We start from the raw sequence: 27,826 nt of genomic DNA on the forward strand, positions 1-27,826 counted from the left end.
AAGACTCAAAGACTAATAAACCCCAGAAGTAGACTGCAAATACACCTATGAGAGGGAAGAAATCAGCTTAACAAATATTACATTGTGCATTTTTATCTTTATAGTCACAGCTGCTTTATTTCTTCTTTTATTCAAATAACATTCTTTCATTTGACCCTCTGAGAAGAAAAATAATCCATGACGTTACCTAGAAGCCTTACATACCTAATGAAGACAAAGTATCTTAAATCTGTTATATTTTTGTTAGCTTGAATTCCTGAAATACAGCTTCAGAACAAGAAATGGCTTAAGTATAATGAAGAGGGAACAGTGAACAACATCTCCTGAGAAACAACAAAACTAAATTTCTGTAAGACTTTGGTGGAACACAGCATCAACCTGTGGTAAGTACGGGTGCGTGGAAAGAGACCAAACACACGTGTCAGGGCACTGCAGATATTTCCATTATGTAACAGCAGTAAGCAAATCCAGGTGAAATTGCCATTAGCAGAACTAAAAGCAAAATATTTCAACAGGAGTATTGGCAGTTGTGAAACCACATAAAGGAGCAGCAGACTGTTCAAATGTAAAAGGCATTAATAAAGCATAAGAGAAGAGGCATAAATAGATATAAAATATAGACAAAGGTTTGAAGAGGACAGAAATGCTACTGAAAAAATTTAGTTATAGAATACAATATCCCCAACTTCAATTCACAACAATCAGCAAAGGTCAGTTGTCAGAAAAGCAATTCTGTTTCCAATCTCATTCTGAGTAAAGTGCTCCTTAACCATACCTGTGCCACCACCATCTAGCTGGATTACTCTCATGGCTGCAGCAAACAGCTCTCTCCATCTGACTGGTTCCTTAGGGTATTAAGAGCATCACAGAATTTAGAAAAGTACATAAAGACTAACTGCACCACTTGTTGCCTGCTTTTTAGGCAAAAGATAGTCCATTCTTCAAAGTCTTTTTAGTGTGTACATTTAATAGGGGACTTTGTGCTACTTTTGGCTGGGGCAGAGTTAATTTGCTTCATAGTAGCTACTATGGAGCCATGTTTTGGATTTGTGCTGGAACCAGTGTTGATAACACAGATGTTTTAGTTATAGCTGAGCAGTGCTTACACAGAGCCAAGGCCTTTTCTGCTCCTAACACTGTTCACCAGTGAGCAGGCTGGGGGCACACACAAAGTTGGGAGGGGACACAGCAAAGACAGCTGATCCCCACTGTCCAAAGGGATATTCCATACCATGTGACGTCATGCACAGCAATAAAATGAGGGGGAAGCTTGGCAGGCGGGTGCTGCTGCTCAGGGACTGGCTGGGCATTGGTCAGTTGGCAGTGAGCAACTGTTTTGATTTGCATGACTTGTCTTCCTTGGGGTTTATTTCTCTTTTATTTTCCTTTTCATTACATTATTATCATTATTGTTGTTGCTATTAATCCTGTTTTGTTATATTTTTTTAATTATTAAACTGTTCTTATCTCAATCTGTGAGTTTTCTCACTTTTACCCTTGCAATTCTCTTTTCCATCCCACTTCAGGAAGGGGAGTGAGCAAGAGGCTGTGTGATGCTTAGTTGTCAGCTGGGTTAAACCACAACAGACTCCCAAGAAGACAGGTGGGCAGATACCTACCTGTATCTTTTAAGAGAGCATTTTGACATTCTGTGGATCTCACACGCAATGAGTACTGGAAACACCCAGAGCCTGTAACATGGGGTGTTCCAACAAATGCAAATACATTTCTCGGCACTGGTGTCAACTGACTGAATTGAATCAGGAGGATTTTGGCTCTCACAGGAGCAGATCAGCTATAGGTCTGGTCTTCAGCACTGCAGTCTGGGGGGTACAAACATACTATGACCCTCAAACACCTTCAGTTGAGCTTGTATTAAGGCTGTTTCACCTTCCCTTCTTTCCCCCACAATCTGACATGAAAAAATAAAAATACAGTACTGTAAATTCTATTCTGATGCTTTTTCTGATCAAATCCTGACAAAATTAGACTCTTCCATCAGGGACTGATTGCAAATTCTTTACTCTTCTGATTTCTTTCTAAGACAGACAAATTGAATGAGTGGCAGCTCCCTTGCATGCAGTTTAGATGAGATGAATTGTATGAAGTAACTGTGGCCAGTCAATATGAGCCATTATTGTGCCCTACGTCCCATGCGATACATTCTCTTCCATCTTGATTCAAATTTAAGCTTTTGAGTGTAGCCAAACTGTCTGACAACTACACAGTTTGATAAAAAAGCAACCAGCAACCAAAACCATGAAATTTCTCCCCATTTCCGAATTCCCAAAAAGCAAGTGACCAGAACAGTGTTTTTCATCCTTATGTGACCTGGAGAATGCATGTTTCCTTTCAGATAAAGGCCTTTGCTATGGTTATCTATTGCTAATGTCACTACAAACTGGATTAGAGACGCCCAGAAACCTCAAAATACGTACATGGACAGTCAGCTGTATCCTAATCTAAATCTGAAGGAAATCAAATGCTCCAAATTGTGCCTAATGTAGTTAAGTTTGCCCTTTAGGTAGGAAAGACCAGTAAGAACATATTACACAGAGATAAGATTAATTCTTGAGTGAAATTTAGAGGGCTGGCTCTATCTGTGTATTGTGCCAGTATATTTCAAATTATTTCAGAGACTAACACTCTTCCCATGCACTCTTCCACAACAGCAGCTGCTCAAGAAATACAGCAGTTCTCTGTCTGGGGTGAAGTTGGCAGCAACTGGGGACTACACTGCTGTCAGAGTTCAGCTCCCAGTTCTGAAATGCCATTCTACTAGAAATACCAAAGGGCCTAAATCTGGCTACATATACTGCAGGATGTAAAATATCTCTATCTCAGCTTTCAGCATAAAGCTCCAGAGTCTCATGACATTTATTCCTTTGGCCCCTGTCAGTCTTCCTCCAGACCCTGCAAAGGATTGGAGATAGCTGCCACAAATGGCCAAAAAACAAGATGTTCTCCTAGTGCTTGGAATTCAGGTGTACTGTTTTAGCTTAGGGAGACCATGGCGAGCAGCCAGGGTGACAGGTGCCCCTGAAACAGAGACTACGATCAAACCGTTGCCAACATTAGCCACTGCTGTCCTCTTGACCTGTAAAAAAGGGTAGCCCATGTTCTCCAGGTGTATCAGGAACGATGGACCAGAAAAGGCAAGGAGGACGTGTTTGCTGGCACTGCCTGAAGTCTCTCCTTAATAAAATCCAAACGTGAAGGAATTTCAATGGGTCTCATCAGATACAATCCTACTGGTAAACTTTTATCAGGAAACAAGCACAGCTCAGTGCTGCTGTGACATCAGTGCACTGCTGATTGCAATCCACAAGCACCAAAAGAGTTAAAAATGCAGATTCCTGCTAAAACTGCCAAGAGCTACAAACCTTCTCCTGTGTGGGCGGCAGTAGCAACTAAATCCACTCCCCAACAATTGGCTGGCCTGCGGAATGAGAGGCGGGAAGAGACAGGTCATGGGGGACAACCCCCCCCCAAGTAAAGAGCAGCACAGCATCTGCTTAGGTTTTCAGCTAAAATCGGTGAGGCAGTTCTCTTCATTTTAACACCAGCCTCTCGAGACAGCAGCCTCTGACCTTTATCAGGAAGAGCACCTTTGTCCTCTAATCACAGACTTCCTGGAAAACGCAATCTAGCCAATAATTAATACAGAATGGGGGGGGGGAAAACTTCACAACATCAAATTGCCACTGCAAGATTTTAAAATACATCTCCCACCAAAATGGCAGAAGAATTCAAGCATGCTCTCACAAGCCATCTCACTCCCACTAGCATTATTTAACAGCACTTTTATTCAAAAAATTATTTATTCTCTCACCTGTCCCCCCACCAAATAAATCTGCCACCCCTCCCCCCCAAGTCGTGTTTTGCAGAAGTTGCCTGCAGCAGCACAGCTTCTTGCTGTGAAAGCTTCAACACAGGTGTGCAGAGCGTGACCTGGGCAGAATTACATGTGCCATTTCCACCGGGAAATCTAAGAGACTTATTAAGCCAGGACAGTGCCGATCAATCTACTAATGGAATGAATCAAAAGTGTGTTCCTGGCCCTTTCCCTTTCACATCCCAAAGCCTCAGGGGAGCTGAAACCATCTGGCAAATGCCTGCTCTGAGCAACATTATGCTACTGCTGGAAATACCTCTCCCTTAATATTGAAAAGAATGAAACCATCTTCTCTCTCCACTAGCTATTCTCAGGAGCACCTCCACAGCTTGCTGAGGTAGTCTGCCTGCACACAGCATCCTTCCCCAGCCAACTCAGAGCTGCTCACTCACCATGCAGGAGAAGTCAGCAGAACAGAAAGCGATCTCATTCATTTACTCGGGGTCCTGCTGAAGCAGCCGGCAGGAGCGGGGCGGTGAAGCAGTGACCGCACTGGATGCGAGGCAGGCAAGGCTGCCCTCCGGCACCAGATCCCAGCCGCAGGCAGGCACAACCACGCTCGCTGCCCCGACTGAGGAAATGCTCCTGCTGAATTCTCTCAGTCCTTTCTTCGTGCAAGGAGAGTTGCAGGTAGGGTAGCAAGGTGGTTTGTTTATGTTAATTAAAAAAAAATAAAATAATATCTCCTCTAAGCAGCTCAAAATGGAGATCTGGCCAGAGAGCTTAAAGGGAAATCAAGATAACTAACAGCTCCAAGGTTCATACATGATACATGTTATTACTGTGAGACAGAGGGAAGGACTGACTCAGAGATGCTGAACACCACCCGCACCCTTTGAGTAATAAGTGAGCTCAGGAAGAAACAGAGCTCTGAGGCAGCTGTCACAAAGAAAGGATCTCTGGCACTTTTAAGATCATCCAGGAGCAGAGGAGCCTCCTATCTTACAATTTAGACACATAAAAAAGAGAGGCCCAAGACAACAGCAGTCATGCTGCTGTGGAATTATGTAGATTTTAACAACTAGCTTTTGACTGTCACAGAATAACACAAGTACAGGGCAGGGGAGACAAGAGGTCCGCCGTGCTCAGAGGCAGCACAGAGCATGTTTAGACAAACATCCATCAGGAATTGCCTAACTTGTTATTACAGACTTCTGGAAACAAGAACTCCGGTCCCCTAAATTACCATTCTAGTGCTTCACGAGGTTGAATCAGAAAATGTTGGTTTAGCCTGTAATGTCACATTTAAGCCTTCCTTGATGCAAATTAAGCTGCCTTCAATGGACATAGTAAATAATCAACCCCCATCCTCCATACTTCTCAACTCTCTTTTTTAAAAAAAGGAACAAGCACAATATTTTCCTCCTATGCCTGGCTCCCTGAGCCTCCTTTTCTTCTTCTCTGGACTTTTTCCAGATTCTGTCTGTATCTTTCCTGAAGTGCCTAAAACTAGATACAGTGCTGCACTCACTGGGCTGAGCTCTGAAGAATAGCTAACTAATTTCTGCAAACACTTGACACACCTGGATATGCATTCCAGGTTTTCAAGACCACAAAAAACAGCACCGCATACTCAGTTTGTTACCTCCTGTTATCTCAGATCTTTCCTTCACTATTACTTCTTAGTCGACTATTCTTCATTTTACATTGTGCATACAGTTCCTTTTGTTAATTCAGCTTGGTTTTGTTTAATTTCACATCATTGGATTTCAGGCCATTTCTGCAATTTACTGTGATCTTTCTGACATTTAATTCTACCTTCCAAAGGCTGCCAGCCCCTCCACATACATATATTCAGTCACTAATTATTATCCTGATGTTTGATGAGCAGTACAGAAGAGCAGAGCAGCCAGGGCAGACCATGTTAAAGACTCCAGATCTCACACACAGAGAAAAGCATGACATAAGTACTGCAAACACACTTTTCCAATGAGATGCTCAGCCCCTTCTTAATTTCACCTTTCATTCCCTTAGTTTATATAAAGGTCATGTGGGACTAGGTCCAAAGCCAGTTGCTTTCTCCATCTGCCAGGCCTGCTGCTGTGTTCAAGGAGAAAATTGAATTGATCTGACATGACTGGTCCTTAAAAATTAGCAATGTATGTCTGTTGTTGCCTTAATTTTCTTTAGTAAAGGATCTGACTGTAAGCATCTGATCTTTTTCAGCATCTTTCCAGGTTTTTAAGTAAACTGGACCAGTTGTACTTCTTGTGATCTCTGGCCTTCTTTAAAAAAAAAAAAAAAAATAGGATAGAAGAATATTTATCCACACACACTCCCTTCATTCACTTGAAAGCCATGAGATTTCATTATATGCAGAATACACAGTGGATACAAACGGTCACTCAAGCACAACCTCTACAGGCCTGAAGAAGGATGTCCCTGAACCCTTACCATAAGTGTGCATCCATCTTGCACTATCCTTTAAGCAGAAACAGTGCTATGCTTTTTGATACAACAAGCTTGGGCCAGGAGCCTGCTCAAGGCAGGAAAGAGCTCAAGATTGCCTGCTCAGGGTCTCCTCTGAGAGCAACTCTCTGTTACCAGCACTTCTTCACAAACGTCCCTCCAGCATTTCCCTTCTGCTCTCCCCTGAGACATTTTGGAACAGCCAAGACTTGCATTCCAAAAAATCACAGAACGGTTTTCGTTGATAAGGACCTTAAAGATCATCTAGTCCCAACCCCCTGCAGGGAGACGGACACCTTCCACTAGACCAAGCTGCTCCATGTCCCGTCCAACTTCGCCTTGAGCACTTCCAGGGAGGGGGCACACTTGGAGTAACTGCTGGACTGTCTGTGAAAGCTGCAGGAAATCTGTGCCCCCTGTGCTAAAAGGGCCAGGGCACACAGTTTGCTTTGTTACAAACGAAACGATGTGAAGGATCAAATGTCTCAGCAGGCCCCGTGGAGGGGCAGCAGAGCCTGTCTCAGCCCTCCTTGGATGCTGCCCGTGCTGGGTTCAAGCAGTGACACATCCATCCTCTCCCCAGCCCTCTACACAAAACTTCCCCGGCCGAGGACTTAAGAAGAGTCATCCCTAAATGCTTGAGGGGCGTAAGAGGCTGAATCCTCTTCCCCCCCCCCCCCCCTCCGCTTCCTACGGCCCTAGTCCTTCCCGCCCTACAGCGACAGCCGCAGCCTCACGCCACGAGACAAGCCGAGCTCCGCGGAGGAAGAACCGGCCTTCCCGGGCCGGGCCCCACGGGGCGGGGCGCTGAGCGCTGGCCGAGCGCCGGCTGCCCTCTCCTGGCAGCCCGCCGCCAGAGCCGCCCCGGCTGCCCGCAGCCACGCGTCCCCCCGCCTGCCCCGCGTTCCCCCCCTGCACCCTCCTCCTCCCTCCGCCAGCTCTCCCGGGTGCAGCAGGGCAGGACACGACGGGCAAACCCGAAGAGCTGAGCCCCTGCCACCCGCAGCAGCGCGCTTCGACAGCCGGCCTGCCCGGCAGCAACACCTACCTGCACTTACAGGTATCTTAGAAAGAACTTGTGCAAAGGTACTGCAGTCCCTCAGGGGGGAAAAAAAAAGAGACTAACAGTACCCAAATAATTTAAATTTTCTTCTGGGTGTATTTTTGTGGGGGTTTTTTGTTTGTTCTCTGGTTGGTTGGTTGTTGGTCTGTTGTTTTGGGGTTTTTTTGGGAGGGGGGTCTGGGGTGGTGTTTTTTTATTTGCTTGGTTTGGTTTTGTTGGGGTCTTTGGTTTGGTTTTGTTAGTTTTTTTCCCAGTTCAAATAAAAGTTCTCCCCCGTGCGATGACAGCGCAGCTGTACAAGCTGAGGACCCCAAGCTCCCCTCACCTGAGAGCTTTTAAACCACTTCGGTTCCAAGTCAGTTGTGCACTGTTCTTGAAAAAGAACTTTTTCCCCATAAAACATACCTAAAAGCAGGAGAGTTGTTCCCACAGGATGTTGCAGACGCCAAAGATTTAGACGGGCTCAAAAAACATTTAGACAAACCCAATACAGAAAAATCTATTGTAGGTGACTTGAAAAAAAAAATAATAAAAAAATATCTGTGGCCAGGAAATCCCAAAGCAGCAGGATTTCTTCAAGAGTACAGAGGAGAGGAAGTATCACCAAATCTTGGCACTGCTCCTCCTCACTTAAGTACTTGCTATTAGACACTGTCAAAGCATGAACCCTGGAAGGCAGAGACCCCATGTCTGACCCAGAGTAGCCACCTTCATGTCCTCAACAGGATATAATACCCACCAATAGGCTGTTTTCTCTACACTGCTTGGTTTTGGTCCTTCAACCGCTCATTTTAACAGACTACTTCTAGCACACGTGGCATACTCTCTAGTACTACAATTTTAGAAGGGGAAGTCCAAACACGATGCTGTCCCTCATGCCAAAATAACCAAGGGGCTTGGCAGTCTTCAAGATTCTTCCAGACATCAGGTAACAACACTTCAATGGTCTCATTGCAGGAGAAAAAGTGGTCTCCTGATCCTCTCCCAGGAAGGATGACTCACATCTCCTCTCTTCAACCCCAAGCAGAGATGAGAAATTACTTCAATCAGAGGACACAAACACGAAAGGAATTTGTATTACATCATCCAGCCCATTTCCCTGCCAACGCCTTAAGACCCCAAAGCTTTGGCCTGACTATTCATCAGCAAGGTAATCGTTACTTCCCTTGAGAAGCTCTTTAAAGGACTGAAGGAGCTCACTGTCAGAAAGTCTTCACAAATATCTGAATTAGATGCACTCCTTAACTACTACTTCTCATATAACTTTTCTCCACGTGGTTATTATTTTTTCTCTCTTGTTACTGAGTAACAGCAAGGCACACATTGGTATGGAGCTCACCAAACGTGTTTACGAGAGGCATTCAAACTTTTCTCTAAGGAAAGGATTCCCTACCTCGTATTCAGAGAGGCTGCAAAGGCAGAAGAGGGGAAAAAGGAAATAAATATACAGCCAGAGTGATCTGTTTGCAAGACTTTTGTAAACTGCAAGACACTGTGCTTCCTCTATTATTTAAAGGTTTTGATGGTAGGAAATTAGCTAAGTAGAAAGGAAAAGAGAGATTTGGGGGAATGTGGTTCAGAATGAAATTTCAGAAAGTGGGTTTGTAACAGGATCAGTATGTAGTGGTATGTGCATGAAATTCTTTTATAATTCCAATTCCTGAATCTTTCCTGCAGTTTCTTAAGGATAGAGTTTCAGCTTGAGAAAAAAAGGAACCACCCCTCTGTGCTTAAAGTGAACAACCAAGTGTCTCACCAAGACAGTTCTGAATTCAGGGGAGAAGCATTACTCAATTAGTCTCAGTGGATCTTATCTTTCCTCTTCCAACTCATCCATGATTGATTGAACTTCACTCTGTAACCAGCTCCTCCTTCAATTTTTAGTTAAACGTGCTGCTTTCTATTTTCCTTCTCAGATATCACGATTTACATTGCTCACCACCCTAGCTACACTTTTTTACCTTCTGAATGGGCTGGGAGTTACAAACAGTGTTGGATGCAATCCAGCCAAGGATTTCTCAAACTCCTCCCCTCCTGCAGTGTTAAATGCCATTCCATAACACATCTTAGCTATTCCATATTCTACAGAGCTTATGTGCTGAACAGTAACCCCCCAGCAGTTACCCCACAACACAACCTTGATCCCCTCTGTGAGCTTCCAATCTCCTGAATATGTTTGAGATATTTTTCCAAAACTGCATTCTCTGAAGTTTATTACTTTCTATGGGACAGGGCAGTTAGGTCAGTAACAGTACATCCCTTCGGTCCAGTCTAGTACAAATTGGAAATAGTTTACTGCTTCCCTGAAGAGAGGTTGTGGAAGCCAGGAAGCAGTAAATTTGCCAGCCTTAACTCTAATTCTCCTCATTTTAAACATAAGGAAGATGTTTAGAACACAGTTTCTCCTCATCAGCTTGGTCCCATCACAAATTTAGGGCTGTTTGCTTTCAAGCAAAGAGGCACTCCTCAGAAGCCCCAGAAACACCAAGCCTGATCTCCATTTTACACAGAGGACTGCAGACACTTCCCAGTCTTTCTCCTGACTATTCACTCAAGGAGTAAGGTGTTAAAACTTTATTTAAGGCCCTTCTCCTTCTCTCTGTTTCACAGTCAAGCACTTGTATTAAATACACTCTATTCAAACCAAAAGTGTAAGCAACAAACAAACAAACAAAACCATAACTAACCCTCCTTTCTAGCTCCTGAATAACTTAATTCTTCCATGGCCACAATCTCATTGGTTCCTGAGACAGTTAGCATGCACACTAGAGGGTTTAGTTTCATGGTCAGCTACAAACAGGAAAACAAATTAAAAACCAAAATTCTTTTAATTACAGATTTAAACACTTGAGACAGGAAGTCTTTTTTCTGAGACTGACAAAGTAGGGCACTAAAGAGACTGGCTAGTGCTATCATGGTACAAGTTAAAAAAAAAAAATAAGTGGACAAACCATTTTCCTCCAGAAGGTCACTTTTTGTTCATTTTATGACAAGAGCATCTCAGTTTGTTTATACTAATCCAAGAGATTTTTGTGGATATCCTAATAGCGCCCAACATAAGAAGGTCATGGAGCTCCTGGAGAGAGTCCAGAGGAGGGCCAAGAAGATAATCAAAGGGCTGGAGCACCTCTGCTATGAAGACAGGCTGAGAGAGTTGGGGCTGTTCAGCCTGGAGAAGAGAAGGATCCAGGGAGACCTTACAGCAGCCTTCCAGGACTTGAAGAGGGCCTACAGGAAGGCTGGGGAGGGTCTTTTTACCAGAGCATGTAGTGAGAAGACAAAGGGTAATGGATTAAAACTGGGAGATTTAGATTCAACATTAGTCACTGTGAGGATGGTGAGACACTGGAACAGGTTGCCCAGGGTGGCTGTGGAAGTTGTGGGAAGTGTTCCTGCCCATGCTGGGGTCTTGGAACTAGATGGTCTTTAAGGTCCCTTCCAAACCAAAACATTTGATGATTCTGTGATGGTTCTATGATTCTAAACCATACTAACCAGTCATATGCAAATCAAGTTGTAGGAACATCCCCAAATTCACCGGTTCATCCACATGATGGAGAAGAGGAAGACAAATGAAGGAGCCTCAGACCACGCAGACAAAAGGACAGGGGCTTCTTCATTCTGAACTCTCTGCTGAGATCCCTGCTGCTTGTTGCAGAGAGACCAACAACAGAAGCAGCCACCAACAGGAGCAGCCAGCTCTGACAGAAGCCTAGTGACCTGCTGTCCTGCCTCCCCATGGGAGCTCACACACACCCTTCCCCATCAGGGGGGACAGGGCAAAGAAAACAAACAGGGGAAAAAAGCAACAAGGGAGGGTTCCTGTTCTCACAGACTGCCACTGCTGCCCCAGACCAGCTCCTGCCTCTGGGAGGGGAAAGCACACAGCTGCTTGTTGCCTCTGATGCCCCAACAGATAATCCAAAGCAGCAAGAGAGTAAAGACCCAGGGTAACAGGCTGACAATTGGAGATTATTTAAAGCATTTCACCTTAAGCTTGAACTAAAATCGAGGGCATAGTGATAAAGCTGCTTCTAACAGTTGCCATGGGCACCCACAATACCTTGGGCTGCAGTCTCATCTACATATATAAGAACAACAGGTCAGACCTTATAAGAGCTCAGGTGGAAAACTAGCCACCCAAATTAAGCTGTTGAAGGAAGTGTCACTTGTGATAGGTAACGATGTTTCCACCACATTAGTACTGAGCCAATGGGCCAGTTTGATTTAAGAACTGTACTCACAGAAGTACAAGCTTTTAAAAGAGGCATCAAACCAATATCCTAACCTGTTGTGATAGCTGAGGATCACTTTCCATAACAGAAGAGGTGTAATAGCTCTAACATCCTGACCCACTTCTGGTGTGCAATTACCTCCTGCTTCCATAAACTCCCTCTCCTCTCTTCCCTTCAGTGACAGCTAAACAAGGTATTCTTGCTCATTTTGCTTCCTGTTGGGGAATAAAATTATTCTGTGCAGCTGCCAATTTCTGCCACAGAAGTGCCAGTATTTGGCATTCAAACAAATTTCAGATATCATGTCTAATACATTTGGACATGAAAAGCACTTGAGCAATGTGACATAGGCCTTGACTATATTTAAAATAAACTGGTGAAGTTAGCATAGAATAGCTTTCTGGAAGTAGAGTATTTATTCTTGATGAGTTTGTCTATATGTAAAAGTATAGCTGTACCAGTAATTTTCCATGTTGAGACCAACTCATACTACCTCAGAGCTGTTTGTCACAGCTTGGGAAATGAAGCAAGGAAGTCTTGGTTCACTGCATTTTCAGCAGGTGTTCATGTTACAAAAAAAGAAACACCCATTTTGTTGGCAGGTCCAACAGAGGGATAAAGAACTGAACAGTTCCTAAAGAATAAGCTCTCCTCACCGACAGACTTGGCTCTACAGCATCTTGGTTAACATTGTTACACCAGTGCTTCCCTTATTTTCCCCTTACTGAGGGCTTCATTCCTGCCATCAGCCTAGCTCTGGGGAAAAGGAGGGGGCACCCTGCCATACATCTATGTACATCAGACATCCACAGAACAAACCTTGAATTATCTGGAACAGTCCCAGAGAGCTCTCAGCTCCTCACACTGTTGTAACATAGCACCAGTAGTGCAACACTTCAGCAACATAAAGCTCTCTCTTTTTAGGCAAATTTACAACTTACTGATGAGGCACACATGCTCTATCTCCACAAGTCCAGTAAGCCAGTGCTCTGGAGCAGGGCAGGTGAGGAGCAGGAGGGCTACACAACAACCCAAAGCTCTGGGTTATCAAAAAGCAATCACACAACACCAGAATGAAGAGGAACGTAGCCCTGATATGAACGCATCTCATTTACCTCAGTAGTGCTGCCTATGCATGATGATGACAGAATGCTTCAATATAAGAGAAAAGATACAAAATAAACTTCATACTGTAGACTGAAGCATTCCCAAATGGCTGAAGTGAGGCCTCAAGCTATTCATGTCTTTCAATTGGCAGTAAGAAAAACTACAAACTGGAACATCTGGGTATGATTTAACCACTAGAGGGTGTAAAAACAGCACAGTGAGAAGTTTGCAGTCAGTCTAAATGCCAATTAATGGCATTTAGAGCTTGAAGGAGCAAAAAGGACACACAAACAAGTGAAGAAGTAGGATGCTACATAAGGTGAAAACAAGGGCAAGCTACATCCACAGAATTCCTAGCAAGACTGCTGCAATCACACAACCTGAAAATGCCCTGAAAATAAAGCTCTGCTCTGCTACTTCTGCTAAGGAAAACATTGTGGTAAAAAGCACTGTTCAAGTATTTACAATAAAGAACTGCAACGGGAAAGAGCAAGATACAGAGATTTACACTCAACAGCTCAAATCCAGCTCCTAATCTGAGGAAATCTGACATAATTGCTCCTGAATCTCATAAACACTGTTACAGGGTCAGGATTGCTACACATACTCCCACACCACTTCCTTCCTCCTTTCCCAGGGCCAAAAGACAGGTGATAGATCAGCCACTGCTGTCTCTCCCACATCAGCCCTAGTCTATGGCAACAGAAGACGTCTTTTTCTGCTTCATGTTAAGAGGCTTCCAATCAGATTAGCTAAAAGCCTTGAAACCTCATTAGTGAAAAACAGGCCTGAATTTAAGCTGCTTCAGGGCCAAAAGGAAGACAGAGGGGCAAACACTTACCATGCATCAAGATGCTTCTAAGAGCAGGAGAAAAAAAAAAAAAAACCAGGCAAAAAAGACTTTTTTCCAAATATTTGTTACAATGAAAACACTAGAGTTAAACTGAAGCTGTTTGTCCACTAAGAAATCTCCATTAAGCTACTTGCCACCTGAAATACAAATGCACACTGGCTAATATGCATTACCTTCTGTGCTCACCCATACAGAGCCCTCCAGGGCTGCCCAGGCTGTAATTCTCATTTCACACCCTGGCTGCTGTACATCTACCCATGCCCATCTCTACTTATCTGTGACCTGCCAGTGACAGCAGTTCTGGACTTTCAAATCAGAACAGTTATTAAGGGATGAGAAAGAGGAAACCTGTGAAGCAGGACATAGTGGTCATCACTAAAATGAAACACCAAGATCGATCCAAAAACACTCCTAAATGGGTACAGTGAACTGCAAAATAGGGTGCAGGGGGTGCCACCAGGATGGAAAAGCTGAAAGCAGACATGAACTGTTTTAGGGATCTGGGACTGGCTCTGGCTCTCAACCTAGCATACTTTACTTAGCCTGGACAGAGAAGGAACACAACTCCCACAGCATCCCAGCACGTAATTTATTATTTGTGCTGGTTAACAGTTAATATATCCTAGCGGACATTCTCAATAATTTCCTCCTATATGGAAATTCACACACACTTTACAAGTACCAAAGATCCAAGCTCTTCAGTTGCTGAGACTGCACTATGCTGCACTTCCCTCATAAAAATATCTCCCATTAACCTGTTGCTACATATATACAGGCCTCATCAAGATATGAAAATTACTTTCTTTATATAGCAGTACCTGAGAGTATTAAAGAATTTTATTTTGGTTTTGTTATCTGCTCATTATTGAAACGTGCTGCTTTATTGATTTTCTGTGCATATTAATTTCCTGTTACACTGGTTCATATTCTGCTTTGCTCTAGCACTGCAGAACACTGACAAAAACCACCTTAATTCTAAGAACGGAGATTTAATGTGTGATGGTTGTCTCTTTCAAGCCATTAAATTTCATTTGTTCCAAAGCATCTCTTCCTTCCGTCATGCAAATTCATCAACTGGGATTTCTCTGTCTTCTGCTGGGAGACAAGAGAATGCTTACAGACGCAATGCACTGAAGAGCATAATTTTTACTGCTCTGGAAGAACATCCTGAACAAGAACAAGGGGCAGGGGCCCTGCAGGACTTGAAAGGAAGGCAAGACAAGTTCACAGATCCTAGAAACAACTCAATGGGACGTGTCATTCCCTACTCCACCAGCAAAGCAGACTCTCACAAAAACTCAGTGTTGTTTTGCTCCCCAGATGCTAGAATTACAGCAATAAGTATAAAAAAGGGCCAAGCATGCACTGGCACTGAACATCTACATTCATTAACGCTGAGGAGATACAGTGGGAGCTTAGGACAGGGATTTTAAGTTACGATGTTTTTAAGAATAAAGAATTTCCTGAGCCTTTAGTAATGTGGATCATGTGTAACCCCTTACCAGGCACGTTGCCACATACTGCTGGAGGCAATAAAAAACATTCAGTTTACCACATGTATCTCCACAACCATTCCACAACAGAACAAAACGATGTCCACTCTGTAACAACACAGCCAGAAAGCTGCAGGATGAAACAACCATAACTGTACAGAGAAACACACAGACACATTTGCTGCAATTAGACTCTTACTTGATTGTCTCTTGCTGGGTATCCATGATAACCTGAAGTCAGAGGCTCGTTCTGCAAGACAAGAAAACAAAGAGTGAATGTAGTGGTTACAAGGAATAGAAACCAAGGAATGATACATCTGTCTTAACTAAGCTGAAAACAAGAACCTGCATGAAATTGGGGATGCATGAGCTAAGATTAAAGTATTCTGCTCACTTCCTGTTTTCCATATAAGCCAGCACACCTAAGATTCATTTTCAGCTGTGTATGCAAAGTTGTGCAAAAGAAAAAAAGGTGCTGCCCACCTTGCCCAGTCTTGAAGAAATGTTTCCCTAAATATTAGCCATAAAAATGTCCATTTTTTCCTTTTCAAAACTATACTAATAGTCAAACATGAACTTAAAAAGCAGTCAGTGTAACTTCAAGCACCCTGGTAAGCCTGAGCAATACGTCACATAACCAACACAAAACCAATCCTCTTCACTTTCTTCAACCCAGAAGGGATTCTGAGCCTATTGGCAGTCTGTTGCCCTGTTTTGCTGTAATATTTCTCCACTCAATTCCCAGACTCGTCTCTATTTTAGCAGTGCAGCAGGGATTAAGATAACATACTTCACAACACTTCCTAAATGTTTCTTTCTGGTTTTTAATTTATTTTCTGTTACTCTTCCTTCAAGACCTGTTATTCAAATAGGGAGAGGGCATTCACACGTGCCTTGTGTGCGCACCTTCTTTCCCAGGTGGAGGATAAACCAAACTAGACAAAGAAACTTTCAATTCCACCCTGGTACCCCTGCACATTCACAACTACCTCCCTGTAGAAAGCTAGGAGGATGAAAGGAGGCAGCTGCCCTCTACAATCAGTTTTAAAGTCTGTTCCTATCTCTTGTTATGGCTTACAAAGAAGAACTAAGCCAGCCCTGTGCTTTGTCCAGCAGGGAGAAAGTGGGAAAGAGGGGCCCAACAGGGAGACCCTGACAAAAAACAGCAAAACAATCCCAAATTGTTAAAAGCAAAGATATTCTGGGCCTGTAGGTACCAGCAATCATACATCTCAATCAGCTTCATACCTCAGGAAGAGTTTTTTGTTGAGATGTCTTGGGTTTTGTGCTGGGATATTTGGGTTAAACAGGCCAGCACCTCCCAGAGAGGTCTTCTGCAGGGCGTGTGGCTGCTGGCACAATTTCAGCTTACTCAAGAACACTTTAACACAACTTCTGATAAAAAAGCACAGTGCTAATAATTCAATACAAGGACTAGCAATGCTATTTTAAGTTCATATTTGTCCTCCCTCTCTTCCTCTTTACCTCAAACCTGCCCAGGGGATTCTCTGTGGAAACTTGCCAGGAAACATCAAATCTCTCCTCAGACTCTCACGCTAAAGCTACAGTAACATGCACAGTATGAGACCTTCAAGGACAACAAAACTTCTGGCAGCCAATTTTGGGGATTAACAGTAATTAATTAGGTTGACCACCCTGTGAGTGCATTCTTCTCAAATACTAATAGCCAGCAAGCAGGTAAAGCACAAAACTCCACAAATAAAGCAGAAACAGAAGGAAAGACACAGCAGTTGGACGAAGCAAGTGGAAACTGAGAGCTACGGTACCATGATCTGACCGAGCTTTTGGATTTTAACTGTGAACTTAATTAAAACCTACGCAACATCACGATCAAAACGCACAGCCAGTATTTTTCTCCCCCAGTGTAAGTATCTATTATAAGAAAGTAATGTGACTGTTCTTTCTCCAGCACACATTACCAATTTAGGTAAGTGCCATAAATGCCCACTTTCGAGTCTTCTCCTGAAAGACCATTCCAGGTACACCTTTAACAGTACTTCTACATACACCTCAAACACACTTATATGCCAGTCTCTCTCAACCCCTTGGAAACCAGGAAGATTTCTGAACAGAGACTAAGGAATGAACGGTGAAGTTACCGCTGCAGATACTAAAGATAAGGGCAGTGAAAACAAGCAGAAAGTTAAAATGAAGACAGTAAAAAGAAATTGTTCTTTTGATTATTATATTATTTGCATCAGGAACTAACAAAGGGGACTGACACCACACCGCTGCAGCAGAAAAGAGACAAAAGTGAGTTTTGTGGGGTTTCCTTAAGTCAAAAGACCTGGATGCCCAGAAACCACCTCTAGAAACAGAACAGTATAAGAGTGTGAAAGAGAACAGAAAGACGATTACAGATACCTGAAGGCAGTCCACAGTACATAGGAGGTCAGAAACAAGCAAAAATCGACTGGAGGGAAAAAACACCCTTAGCAACATCAGCTTTGTTTGTTGGAAGACAAGCCCCACAAACTGCAGACTAAAAATGTTTGAGGGATATGGTTGCATCAAAAGGTAAAAGAGGTGAAGGAAGGTTACATTAGGAAAGCGAGAGTTTGGAGAAAGCAGAGGTTAGAAAGAGGGTAGCAGCTGGAGCATTAAGGTCGCAAAAAGGCCAAAGATATCTCTGCCTTTCATAGAGCAACGTTTCCACCAAGGACTGAAATCTTTGCAAAATCCCCGCTGTGCGTATCATTGCTCTAATTGAACTTAACTCTCCAAGAGAAGGCAGGAAGTGCCTAGGGAAACCGTCTCCCGCCAATAATCTCCAGCACTGCCAATTTTACAGGTCACTAATGGTGAATCCGGGGCCTGCTGCACGATTATTCCATACGGAGTTTGCTTTTGTTGAAAACTAAACAGAGCAAGAAGTGAAAGTGTTAAACTCTTGCAACTGGAACAAGACAGTCCAGTAACATCCAGACAGAAAATTCCTGTTAGCTAGCGGGCGATCCGAGGCAGCAGAGGCTGGGGATACAGCTCAATCTCCTCCTCTGTCTGCACACGCACAAAACTAATCTCACAAAATGGAAGTGAAAAGAGAGAAAGGGAAGATTTGACACAGATAAATACCCTGCAACAAACATGGAGGGACCTTGCCTTCTGGCAGCAGCCTGGAGGAAGAGGGAATCCCCAGACAACTCCATCTCTCTCACAGCTCCCTCCCGCCAGTTACATTTCTCTTTCAATACCTACATGCAACCAGACATTCGTAAAGAAATTGAGTTAGGCAGTGCTAGCCTGCAAAATCAAATCAAACTGCCATTGGGAAGCTTCATTACTTTGTTTACCACTGAAAGGCATTTCTCAGGTACTTGAAATTTGCTTCAGACTGGAGAGAAAAAAACCTAGAAGCTAATACAGTATATCAGCTTTCTCCAACACATACTGTGATTTTATTCAAACTGTATCAACATTCTCATACACGGGCTTCCACGCTTTCGGAGAATGTGTGAGGATTGTGGTTGCACCCCAGTAATAGTCTCTGTGCCAGCCAACTGGATTCAAGAGGATGAAAGTCATAATTCAGTCAATTCCACTAAGCCTTTAACACTCCCCCTTTACTTCAAATTTTTCTCCCTTAATTTCCCAGTCTTAGCAACACAAGTTCTTCTCCACTAACATTTGCAATAGCAAGGTCTGCCACAAACCGCAAGCCACAGGTACCATCTCAGGCCATAGGGTAAGAATGGTACAGCCAAGAGCACAGGAGACACTCCTGCACTGGCATAACAGCCAGACTTTGGGGTCATTGGGCTTTTTGGCACCTCTCAACTTGATAAATTTTAAAAGCTGCTGAATTAGACACATCTTGAAAACATGAGGAACTGCCAGTAAACCAGGACACCAGTAAGAAGTGATCTGCCCTGCAGGTACTATTACCTTACAAAAGGCCACAGAGGATTGGAGTACAGTCAGTCCTCTGGAGAAAATGTCACAGCTGTAACACATAATGAAAGGTCTGGAAATCCTCTCACCCTTTTCTTAAAAATAAAACTAAATTTTAGCTTAAAGAGGCAATAATTCTCTTCTACCTAACTTAACCAAAGAATAAATTAATTTTACATCATGGACTCACCATTTTGCAAGATGCAACCATCAGTGAGGCCTGACTAGCAATTGTTTCTTGCCAGACAAACTAAACCTAAAGCCTGCAGATTAAAACACTGGTGGTAGGAACCGTTAGCTTAGTGAGTCCATCCATATTTCCCCAGCCAGAGAATCAATTCCTGCTGAATCCAAGCTTCAATTTGAAGCATCGAGTCCCTTTGGTTGCAAAGATAACCTCAGAAACAAGACCAAGCAGTATCTTCCAAGGATCTGCAGCATGCCTGCTTTTATGACAATGCTGGGAAAAGTGGAGTGAAGTTAATGCAATTCTTTCAAGTTTCACAACCGCCTCCTGGGTTCTGAGCAATGGCAGCAAAACTGACACGAGAACAGCTCATCTGACTCTGCTCCATTTGCCCCAGAGAGTTACCGATGGCGCAGCAGCCTGACAGCTTGGACAGAAAGGAGAGCTCCAGCTCCAGAATGTCAGAAAACCCTGGAATACACAGAGCAATGAAATAAAGGCAACAAGAAATTACTTGTTCCTCCCGAAAGCAAAATGGGATTTTAAAGTGGTGAGATAGCACAAGTTACACATTCACCAGAGACTGGTCCTAGTCAAACAGAAGCCACTTTTCTATAACACAGAGAATAAGATGTTTGCTAAAAAAAAAAAAAAAAAAAAAAAAAAAAAAAAAAAAAAGAGGCTGAAAACACTGGCGACTAAGCTATTAATCTGAAAGTGACAGTTGCTAAAAAGCTTGCAAGCTAGACAGAAATCCCAGCACTGTTCACCAAAGGCCAGTGGTTTCACCATCATTTTTGCTTTACTTCTTGCATAGCAGGAAAGACTGAATCATGCTGAGGGAGTGTGTGGTATGTCTTTAAAAAGGCTTTTTAGTACTTCAGCTGTGGCAGAGCACTAGTAAAGCTGTAAATCCCTTGACCTTATCAATTACCAAGAAAATACACAATCCTTCATTAGACCCGTCCTTGCACAAACATATAAACAAAAACTAAATACCAGATTCTTTGTCTGCTGCAATCAGTCTGCCTCATCAATTGTGTGTGCCATCTCCCTACCCCAAATTGTTTGTGGATAAACTTAATGGGAAAAGCAGCATCTAAGGCTGAATTACCAATTATTAATGAAAACTGAACTAAAGTAGTTTTTAAATGGATCTTAATGTCACCCTTCTCCCTCGATACTTACCCTAATTCGATATATAGCTCTTGTTAATCACACTGCAGTTCCAATAACTGAATCTATAGCGTGGGACACTTCACTTCAGCTGTCTTCACTTTCAATTAAATTTGCTTCTTGGCTTTGGCCAGTTTTCAGATGCACAGACGTCATCTAGCAAAGGACTTCCATTTATTTACTTCCTTGTTAAGTGTCCTGACATCAACAACCTGAACTCACAGGAACGCAAGTAACAGGACTTATATTTTGCTCCTTACCCAGCACATCTTTTCCTTTTTTCCTTTTTTTTTTTCTTTTTTTTTTTTTTAAGTGCATTTGGGGGCTAAAAGCCCCAGATTTTGATAAAAGGCGCCACACCAAGTACACTACATGCCGCTGTCCTTGATGGCAGGGAAGACACAGGCTGGCTGGCAGGGCCCCAGCTTCCCACACCCGCACAAATTCCTGAGGCCACTTCTTGAGGAACAGAAAACCCCGAGTGCCACCACGATGTCCCAGCCGTAGGGGGGGCTGATGCTGGTGGCTGCCCCCGTGGGAGCAGGGAAGCGCCCACAGGCTCCTTGCTCTGGGGCCTGGAGGCCAGGGCCTACCGGAGGCTGTGATGGAGGCCTATCCGGCCTCTCTTCCTTCCTGGAATTCTGGGCTTGTTGTCACAGCAACAGTGGCCTCCCCGCCCGGCCCCAGTTTTCCCCTTCTCCTAAAACCACAGTGTTTTCAGCAGGAGTCGGCACTATGTCGGACACCTGGGAGAGCTCCTGTGCTGGGCCAACCACCTCCTGGATCACTCGGGAGCGGCCACTGGGGCTCCCCACCTCCAGCTTCTCACCCTCCCCAGCACAAGGAGGTCCCTGAAGCGGGAACCCACACCAGCCCCACAGCCTTGCCAGCCCTTAGCTCTCCAAAGCCAGATGCCCGCCTCCGTAGCAGGGACACAGCACCCCACAGCCCCAGGCAGCCCGTGTCCCCCCGGCATGGGGCCTGCAAGCCCTTCCCTCCACCATCACTAACAGGCAAGACCCTGGTGGGCCCCAGCCAGAGGGAGGCCAGGCTTGCCAGAGGCTCCCCGGGCAGGAAGCCCAGTGACACAGTGAAGACTAGAAAGGAAGGTGATGTCAGATTAATAAAAATAGCTTTCTGCCCCGTCCGGAGTTTTAATAGTCAGGGGCAATTAGCTAGGCAAGCCCACGAGGTGGCCAGCAAGAGAGAACAGGGTGACTTTGAAGGAGGCTGCATCCCTATCTAACAGAGCCCCAGTTAAGCCACCCAAACGTATCGGTGTAATTATCTGTATTTTAAATATGTATTTTCTTAACTCCAACCTCCTAGCGCTTCTGCTTCAAGCAACTCTATATATACTACAGGAACAATAACCGGTTGGTATAGCAGAAGCTGCAGAACAGAACACACACAAATAGACATCTAACCAAACCACACAGAAATTGTATTTAAACTTTCAGACCTGTCAAAAAACTCAGTATGCAACAAGCTTACAAATGCATATGCAAGTTTTAAGTCGACAGCATCCGTATGAAATTACAATACAAATGCTTAGTTTTACAGAGAGAAGGGAGACTTTCATACACAAACGCGCTTCTGCAGCTAAAATTGAAATATATTACAGAAATTATAACAATACAAATTCTTCTCAGTTTTTTGTTGTTGTTTGTTTTTTTCATTTTGTTCAGTGTTTGTTTGTTTTTTCAATAATGAAAGTAGCTTTCTGGAGGTCAGAAAGAGTTTTCCACCAACTGAGTTTTTCATTTCCCAGATCAGCCAAGGGGTGTTTTCAGCTTCTCAAAGAGATGAGATTTCATTAACTTAGTGTAATTTAAATGTGCAAAACATACACTTTTTTTTGGACTACATATGGCAGCATCCTCATACTGCTCCAGGCATAAAGGAAATACAGCCTGCCTCTGCTGGCCCATGACCTACGCTGGCAACAATAGATCCAGTGCAAGTTAAAGCCCCTGGGAATACTGTGCACAGTGTGCCATCTATGATCCAGCAAATACAAGGACACTCTGCATGCACAGAAATCAACAGCACAGATATTGATTTCCCTCCTCTTTTAGCAGGCAGAGGCATTTTAAAATGGCAGCTGATCTTCACTTCCAGTCTTACTCAACAGGAACAGGACAGGGCTCATAAAATGGCTTTAAAATTCAGCACTAGGGGCACCTTTGGATGCCATAATTGTTACATGGGGCTCAGGAAGCATTTCACACATAATTCATGCTAAGCCACTCATTACAGGGCAACACACTCACGGCATGAAAATCCAGCTTGCTCAAACACGACAGCTACAAGCTTTGACAAGGTGAAAAGGACAACAGACTTTTGCCTTAGTAGATGGCTTCATTTCTTCTGCTTTCCTAAAAATAAGGGGATGGAGAATATGGGAGAAAACTGGACGAGGGAGAAGACAGACCTCAGATCCAGAAGGGAAGTCAGTTGATTAGAAGCTTCTTGGCTGGTTTTGCAGATATTCAGAGGCTGCTGCTCAAGGGCTAAAGGGAAAGAAGAGTACTCCTACTTTCAAAATGAAATTATATTTGTTATATTACCAGTAGAAGAGAAGGCTGAAACTAATTTGTTGGTTGGGTGTGAAGAGGTTGCGACATAAAAATTAAACCTGCCTTGCTTTTAGGGAAATAAGCACAAAAAAGATAAAGAGACACAAAAGCACATGATTCAGACAAAACCATGCTGTATACCAAGTGCTGCAGACAAATAGGTGTGAGAGAATTTTTCTGTGCCCTGGACATGCTGGCCTGATTGCATAAGCCGTCCTAGATAGTTACTGAAATTATTTTCCCAGGTTCGTGTTACTAACCAGCTTCCCTTTCCCCAAAGACATAATTTCTTTGAGCAGTCTAGCCAAACGCAGCTTCGCTCCAGGGCACTGCAAGTGCCGGCAGCCCAGCCTGCTGGCCCCAGAGGGAGGAGAGAAGCCAGACGGGCAGGCTGAAGGGCCGGAGCTGTAATGGCAAGGGGGTTAAAAAGCCCGGAGGAGGGAGGAAGCACAGGGCTTGGGGTGCAGGGTGCAGAAAAGGTAGGCTTCAGGAGTGCCTGGGCGGCCAGGGCTGGTTCTGATTAAGGCTGCAGGATTGTGGAGCTGCACAGGAAGTGCTGGGGGGAGGGCTGAGGGTCTCAGGCACCGCCATCCCAAACACTAGAAATCTTTGTGTTCCAGCAGCCCCATCTGGAAACAGTTAAGAGAGAAATAACTCCCAGGCCTTCCCTCCCAAAGTAAAAAAAAATTAAAAAAAAAATAAATCCACTTTTAAAACCATTAAGCCTGGCCTCTTCATCCCCCTCCTGGAAAGCTCCTCTCCCTGCAACCACGAAGAACAAAAGGCAATCCATACGCGGGAATGAACCCCGCTCCAGCACTTCCAGGTTGGCTTGTGCAGCACAGCAGCCCTCTCTGCTCATGAGGGGGATCCCAAAGTGGCATCACAGGGGACAGAGAAAGATAAAAACCCTCCGTTTCCTGGGCAGCATGCTGCTTCAGAAGCTGCACTGGTGAAAAAGCATTGAGGGCACTATTCAAACCTATTAAGATCAACATGGGGAAAACATAGACAGTGAGTCACACTAGAGTCAAAATAGTCCCCATATGCAAGATGTGAATGTTGAGGGCTCATTCTGAGTTTTGGCCCCTTGGAAGCCCTTGTTTCTGTGCCAAAAGATCAGTGCACGGAGGCAAGAGAATCCACTCCAGCAGAGACAAATATTCAAGACACATGCCAGAAATTTAATTTTATTCTTAAGAGGACAGAAAGACCACAATGCAAAGCACATCATCATGGTGATGCTCTCCTGCTGCCTCAGAGGTACCAAGAGTCAGAAGGAAGAGAGAACCATCCAGCCATTGCCAACCCCCAAAGGGCTCTTTCCGATAAGGGCTGGGACAGCCCATTAGTGCCTCAGCACATCTTCTGGAGACAAAGAGGGGGTCTGTCTCCAAAATGCCATTTGCTTGTATTTTAAAAAGGAAAAGGAGAGGTCATGACTGTTGAATTTTACCAGAATAAAACACCATATAACAGTTTATTAGAAAGGTACTCCCCTTTAAAGGGTTAATACCTCCACAAGGAGGTAAAGGCTGCAGGGCTTTTACCCTTCCCTCCTTGCCTTTACCTTTATTCCCACACATCAGTATTTCCCAGGGTTTTTCTTCTAATTAGACATCCAAGTGCTACACACTTGCCTACAAAAATGGAGAAACATATCAAAATAAAATCAAAGCTAACCTTTCAACATCCCAATTAAGCAATTACGTAGGAAAAGTAACATGACTGATCCCTGCTATAACGCAATGCCATTCCAGTACAGAAAACACACCTTTGCTTTTCTTCTTACACCTACCCTGCAACTGACTGCCACCTCTTTATGGCCCACAGACAGTCTGGATGGGATGTGGCCACATGCCAAGGCTCTCTATAATGGGAGTGCAATTCATAAAAATAAAGTCTTAAAGTAACAGGTTTTCTCAAGCACTAACCAAGGACTCTTTGGAACCCACTTCTGTTACACAAACCTCTTCACTGCTCCTGCTAAGCTAACAATTGCTAAACACGATTACCCCGAGATGCCTGCATGGCACCTGTGGTCAAACCTCTCTACTGAGTATACAAAAACAGAGAAATCCTGCCTAACTACCAGAAATACCTACCCTAGACAAACTGTCCAGTATGGCAGGCTGCAGCTGATGCCCCAACCTAGCCTTATTCTGGGGAAACAAAGCATCTACAGGATGGCAGTGGTCACAGCTAGAAAGGGGTTAAAACAGAGAAGAAGGGAGCACTAATCAAAGAATCTCCCTCCCTCCCAAAGGGAAAACACCACCTCTTTGGAATAGTTTTGAGAGGAGTTTCAGTATGTGCTTTGTTTCAAAAATTCAAGAAAAAGGAAGAAAGACCTCGCCTTCATTTGGCATTTCTAAAAAGTTGGGAGAGTGGCCTGCAAAGAACTGAAGATTCAAAACAAAACACCACAAAACCTGGCTATGGGGACAACAGGAGGCGTTTACAGTTAAGTTACTGTTTCCATTTTGTTGCACACAGAGGCAAGGCAAGCCCCTCTGCAGGCACTTCTAAGAAAGATCATGTTACTGTGGAAATCAAAATTATCCAGCAAGTATCTGTAAGTGGTCTGAATCTCCAGTTTGGCCCAGATGTGAGTGTTAGCCCTGCTTATACCGTAAAAGCTGCTGCCTGTATTCCACCCACAAGGGCCAAGAACTTTATGTATTAATGGAAAAATGAAGTGAGAGACTGCCAGCAGTCTCAGACATTAGATATTCTCATACTATTGTACATCCCGTGTTGTGGATGCCCCACCCCTGGAAGTGTTCAAGGGCAGGTTGAATGGGGCTTTGAGCAACCTGGCCTAGTGGAATGTTCCCCTGCCCATGGCAGGAGGGTTGGAACTAGATGATCTTTAAGGGCCCTTCCAACCCAAACCATTTCTGTGAAATACAGCCATCAACCATGAAAATAAGACTGCAATTAAACAGCCAGATGTCATAAGAACAAATTGGTCTGGTGGAAGGTCACGACAGGTGCCAGAGGTCGTTGCCGCAACTGCAGCAATAAAACACCTGGCTGCTGCTCCCCAGGCGCCTAGAAGGCTGCAAGATCTGGGTCTGCCAAACAGGCAGGAGAAAGACACAGTTCTCGCCTACAGCATCCTGCAAGCCTGTAATGCATTTGTCTCTTTGTATGAGCTTTACATTTAGTTCAAGCCCAGGAAGTCCTCAGAAACAGCAGACAACCTCATTACAGAGCTTCAGTTCCACTCTATTGTCTTTATGGATAGTCCAAAGCCACTGGAAGAAGACCCACGCACCCCTCTCCAGGAGGTCTCAAAACCCCAAGATTGCACATTCCTGCCAGCACCACACAAAAGCACCAAAGTCCCCTCCCTTCCCCATCTGCAAGACAATGTACTAAACAAGCTGTTCTAGCAGCGGTGAAACTAACCAAAACTAGTTCCTGGCAGATTTGTACTCTCTGCTCCCCGGCTGCTTCCCATCCCCACCTCCCAGAGCTACAACCACAGCCCCCCTCACCATGTCCCCTGCCATGCTCCCACTGGGCAGAAGGGAGCACATGCCACCGATCTGTCTGTCTGCTCCACATGGAGTGCATAATCCACCCCGTATGACCGCCTTGCCCTCCGTGGGGCACTTGCCTGCATCGCTCCCCATCATCACTCCATCAACCTTTTTCACAAAGCTGTTAGGAAGGGGATAGCATTACAATTCTACCAAATTTTAAATGCGATAGAAATTACCGCTTGGTTTGTAAGCGTGCATGCGTGGGAGGAGATTGTCACAGCACATTCACCTAACGCTTGCTTCCTTCACAACTTAGTCTAAAAACCTCTTCTGTGTGCAACCCCTGGAGACCTCTTTGCATTAAGAAGTTGCGTTTCCCTCCCTGAGCTTGCAGATGAAATTGCAGAAGAGATCTAAAAACACTCGGCTCCTGAGATAACAGAATGATATATCTTCCTATGTGGCACATTTAGATGAAGGAAATGAAAAAGGGAGCCACCCTCCCATTGAACACACAAACATCTTAAATTAGGTACAGAGAAACTGGCAGTATAGCAAACTCCTGAACTGGAGCAGGCCAAAGGCACTGTGGCAAAGAGCAGAAGAGAGAGACAGTTAAAGCTTCAAACTCTGCCAAAGCACCACTTGCCTCTTTTTATTTCTCAAGGTTTCTTTATAAATATAGCCAACATTTTTATTCAAAGTTCTCAACAGTTGCAGCCCTATACATTCAGTTCCACTTGCTCCTTCCTTCTGCACACTTTGTAACAACTGCTTGGCCCAAGTAGAAAGAGATTAAAACTCAACTCCCTTGAGCTAGACAGTGATGCCAACCTTCTAAGAGCATGGTTTTTACAGTCAGATTAAGCCAACCTCAAAAGTCATACTACCAGCAAGGGGAAATACCCTGTTTTTTGCCCTTCCGCTTCCAAGTGTGTATCCCTACCTCATCTCTTGCATACACAGTAGGGATCACAGAAGAACATGGCAAGTCAGATCAACTTGCTGATCCTCCTGGAAACTAATCCCTCAAAAAGGACAAGGATTAGTTTAATGAATGAAGTTGGTCACTACAGGCCACGTAATCCCTAACACCTGTACAAGGGAGGGTGCAGGATCACACGGCTGGAGTGCAAGGCTCCTCTTTCAATGAAAGCATATTCTTAGATCAGCTTAAACCAGTTACGAAACTGCAACATGAGTTTTGCTGACAAACATCCTTCTTGGAAACTACCAATCCTTGACCTCCACGCATTTTAGAGCCTTTTACACAGTCACCTTTACCACTGTTCTAAGATGCAGAGTTTTTGGTCCCTTGAAGAATTAAGCGTAAGAAACACTAAGCAGTCATCTGAGGCAGCAGAAGAAAGTTATATTTCTGATCATGTTTCACGGCTTTCCTTCCTCATGCCAAAACTTCTCCAGT

At 44.1% G+C, this 27,826-nt stretch overlaps 1 protein-coding gene across 12 annotated transcripts in view; it reads right to left on the reverse strand.

Annotated features, from left to right (window-relative positions):
• The window catches only part of RBFOX2 (RNA binding fox-1 homolog 2), a 176,840-nt gene that overhangs the window by 124,490 nt on the left and 24,524 nt on the right, over window positions 1-27,826 (reverse strand). For all 12 annotated transcript variants that reach the window (XR_007888425.1, XR_007888427.1, XR_007888426.1 and 9 more), the window contains exon 2: window positions 15,255-15,305. Coding sequence is in view for 9 of the 12 variants with exons in the window: in XM_051608546.1 (XP_051464506.1) it covers window positions 15,255-15,305 (51 nt within the window). In the remaining 3 variants the exon portion in view is untranslated. The remainder of the gene's footprint in view (window positions 1-15,254; window positions 15,306-27,826) is intronic.

The sequence above is a fragment of the Apus apus genome, chromosome 1 (assembly GCF_020740795.1).
Source record: "Apus apus isolate bApuApu2 chromosome 1, bApuApu2.pri.cur, whole genome shotgun sequence".
Classification (NCBI taxonomy): Eukaryota; Metazoa; Chordata; class Aves; order Apodiformes; family Apodidae; genus Apus; species Apus apus.